Source organism: Hipposideros armiger, unplaced genomic scaffold (assembly GCF_001890085.2).
Source record: "Hipposideros armiger isolate ML-2016 unplaced genomic scaffold, ASM189008v1 scaffold_10, whole genome shotgun sequence".
Taxonomy (NCBI): domain Eukaryota; kingdom Metazoa; phylum Chordata; class Mammalia; order Chiroptera; family Hipposideridae; genus Hipposideros; species Hipposideros armiger.
In genome coordinates this window covers 6367976-6371639 of record NW_017731360.1, presented here as the reverse complement: position 1 = coordinate 6371639, position 3664 = coordinate 6367976, and the positions used below count along the sequence as shown (strand labels likewise).

The window sequence follows — 3664 nt, the reverse complement described above, 5'->3', positions numbered from 1 at the left end:
ATAGCTGACATTTGGGAGCAGGAGTCTCTTATTTTGCTTCTTTGGCTGGAGGGGGGAATTGTAATTAGGAGGTGGGGCACACACCACTCTGGTAGGGGCAGATCAAAACTTAAGTGTGTGTGATCTCTAGTAGGTAGTCCCCCCACATGGGGGATGGGCAAAGAGAGAGTGTGGGGGAGAGGCAGGAAGCGGGCAACTAGACTAACAAAGGTGCCTGTGGCGGTTTGCCCATCCCAGGTGGGAGGGCGGAGTCTAGGGCTCAGCCCTGGCCTTGGGTGACTTTACTTGTGGCCTGGGGGCTTGGAGAGAGCGCCAATCAAGAGTTAGGGCCCCATTTCAGCTATTCCATGGCTGGTGAATGGGGGCTGCAGACAATGTCTGGTACTTCTGGAAGTTCCCAGGGCTAGGCCCTAGCATGTCTGATGTTGGGGGAGATTTTTGGGGACCCCCTTCAGCTCCCTCTCCATTCCCCCAGGGACCATGGGCTGTTGCAGCTCAAACCCTGAAGATGACTGGATGGAAAACATCGATGTATGTGAGAACTGCCATTACCCCATAGTCCCACTGGATGGCAAAGCCACGGTAAGAGGCAAGACAGGGGGTTTGGTGAGGGAGCCAGGTGGAGTGCACAACCCAGAAGAACGGACCACCACTATAAATCCTTGAAATAACAGAGTGGCCCTCTACCCTGCAATACAGCAAGGAAAAGAGGCCCAGAGAGGGGAATGGGCTCTCCTAAAGTAACACAGCAAATAGTTGGCAAATTCAGGGATAAGACTCAGCTACACTGGAGAAGTGAAGAAGAGCAGAGCAGTGGGGCTGGGAGCCAGGGTATGGCACAGCCTTTTGTTCTCTGACCTCACTCTCTCCCCCCACCCAACAGCTGCCTATTCGGAATGGCTCTGAGGTGCGGGATCCACTGGTCACCTACGAGGGCTCCAACCCCCCGGCTTCCCCACTGCAAGGTGACCTCAACCAGCAGGGCCTGGAAGAGAAGGCCTGTGGATCCTTGGCTGTCTATCTCCATCTCCTCCCCACCTATCCTCTACCCTGTCCTGCCTCTCTTGCCTCCACTCTTGTCCTCTGCCCGGTAACTCCTGAACTCCATGTTCCCTGGCTATTCCAGGCTAGTTCTCCCTGACAACCCCTGTCTTTACAGACAACCTGGTTATCGCCCTGCACAGCTATGAGCCCTCTCACGACGGAGACCTGGGCTTTGAGAAGGGTGAACAGCTCCGTATTCTGGAACAGTGAGTGCCCCCTCCACACCACTCATCCTTGCCCTGTGGTAATGTGAGGGAGCCTCCTAATCGGTACTGCAACCCTCCTTTGGCTCCTGTCTTGCAGTGGATGACTTTGAGACAAAATGGGAAGCGCCAGAGTGCTGAGCTGGAGGGTGGGGTGGCATGGCATAACTGGAACTCTAAGGGAGAGTTTCCAGGTTTCCAATGCTGAGCCGACCACGCTGACCGCCTCTGTTGCGCAGGAGCGGCGAGTGGTGGAAGGCGCAGTCTCTGACCACAGGCCAAGAAGGTTTCATCCCCTTCAACTTTGTGGCCAAAGCGAACAGCCTGGAGCCCGAACCGTGAGTAGGGATGGATGGGAACAAATCTAGGGACCCCGGGCAGAGAAGGGATGCTCAGGATGGTGGTAAATGCTTGAAGGTGGACCAACAGACAACGGCCTTCGCTTCTAGCTGGTTCTTCAAGAACCTGAGCCGCAAGGACGCGGAACGGCAGCTACTGGCGCCCGGGAACACGCACGGCTCCTTCCTGATCCGCGAGAGCGAGAGCACCGCGGGTGAGCACTGGGCGGGACCGGGATGGGTGGGGTCGGTGGGCGTGGCCGTGTGCGTCAGAGGGGAGGGGCGCGGTGGCGGAGGCTCCACTCTCAGGAGGCCACTCCTCCCCTTCTTTTGAGTTCGTTTGCCCGTTCTCTCATTCAGGATCGTTTTCCCTGTCTGTCCGGGACTTCGACCAGAACCAGGGAGAGGTGGTGAAACATTACAAGATCCGTAACTTGGACAAAGGCGGCTTCTACATCTCCCCCCGTATCACTTTTCCCGGCCTGCACGAGCTGGTCCGCCATTACACCAGTGAGCGCGGCAGGACCCCCTCAGACGTGGGCCCGAGGCTCCTTTACCTATACCCTATCAGCCTGCCTCCCCCAAGTCCCTCTCAGGGGTACCCTCTACTCATCTAAATATGCCCCTTCATTCCCCCACAGTGGGTGAGGTGCGGTACCCTATAGCCCCAGCTGTAGAGTGACAGCCCTGCACCGCCCCTGCCAGTCTGTTTCCCCTAGACGGGACTTGGTGAAGTGGGAATGGGTGGGGGTACCTGAGTCCTGCCATATTCACAGCCCTACCCCTTCCCTTGTCCTCGCAGATGCTTCCGACGGGCTATGCACGAGGTTGAGCCGCCCCTGCCAGACGCAGAAGCCTCAGAAGCCTTGGTGGGAGGATGAGTGGGAGGTTCCCAGGGAGACGCTGAAGCTGGTGGAGCGGCTGGGGGCTGGCCAGTTCGGGGAGGTGTGGATGGGTGAGTGAGGCCCTCCAGGACTGCGGGGAAGAGGGAGGGGAGGCGTCTGCTGGGGTCCTGAGAGTCCTGCGACAGTGCCCTCTTTCTGAGTGCCTGATGCTTGGTGCACGGGCTCCGAGTGACTTCTCCCAATCCCTTCCCCACCCCCAGGATACTACAACGGGCACACAAAGGTGGCAGTGAAGAGCCTAAAGCAGGGCAGCATGTCCCCCGACGCCTTCCTGGCCGAGGCCAACCTCATGAAGCAGCTGCAACACCAGCGGCTGGTCCGGCTCTACGCGGTGGTCACCCAGGAGCCCATCTACATCATCACGGAATACATGGAGAACGGTGGGCGCCGCCGCCGTGCGCGGCCGCTGGGGGGCGCTGCCGTCCCCCCTTCTGCTAGAGGGTGGAGGAGATACATGCCTTTTCTTCTGGCTCAGGACTGAGGTTTTCTAGTGTTCCTGGGCCCCTAAAGACTCACCTTCAGGGGTGAGAAGAGTGTGTGTCCTCCGAGCCCATCTGGGAGCCTAGCTTGAGGTGGCAGGCGCTTAAAGGGCATTCATCCCTGAACTACCCTGACCTGCTGCCGGGTTTGCCTTCTTGAAAGCCCTACCTTGATCTACGGATGCTTGATCTCAGGAGATGAGTGGGTCCCTTGCCCCATTTCTTTCCCTCTGCCACTTGGGAGGGCACATGTGCCCCAAAGCCCTCTTTTTTCAGTTCTGGATGAGCCCCTTCCCCTCCATTGTCTGCTATTGGACAGAGTAAGAGCCTCAGGAAGGTAAACAGGAATTTCTAGGCTCAGTTTTGCTACTAATTTGCTGTGTGACACAGGCCAAGTCTTTGTCCCGCCTCTGGTGCTCAGTTTCCCCAAGTATAACAGCAGAAATCTAAATGGACTCACCCAGAAATAATGTAGTTATTAAGGGCTCTAGAGTCTGACTATTTAGGTTAGAACCCTGGGTTCACAATTATGTGGCCTTGGGCTAATCACTTCACTTCTTTTTGCCATGGTTTCCTCAATCTGTAAAATGGTGATCATAATGCAGTTGTAACTTTTGTGTAGGTTTTTATGAGGATGAGAGAGTTAATACATATGGAGCAGTTAGAACAGTGCTTGCCGTATGTTAACTGCTCAG

General features: G+C 56.5%; 1 protein-coding gene across 1 annotated transcript; it reads left to right on the top strand.

The window, feature by feature from the left end:
* Positions 1–57: 57 nt before the first annotated feature.
* LCK (LCK proto-oncogene, Src family tyrosine kinase) lies at positions 58–2971 on the top strand. The gene is made up of 9 exons (XM_019657636.1): positions 58–381; positions 476–582; positions 884–965; positions 1160–1250; positions 1487–1585; positions 1697–1800; positions 1946–2095; positions 2388–2540; positions 2691–2971. Exons 1-9 carry the CDS (start codon positions 348–350, stop codon positions 2969–2971), a joined length of 1101 nt encoding a protein of 366 aa, XP_019513181.1. The 5' UTR covers positions 58–347.
* Positions 2972–3664: the final 693 nt, after the last annotated feature.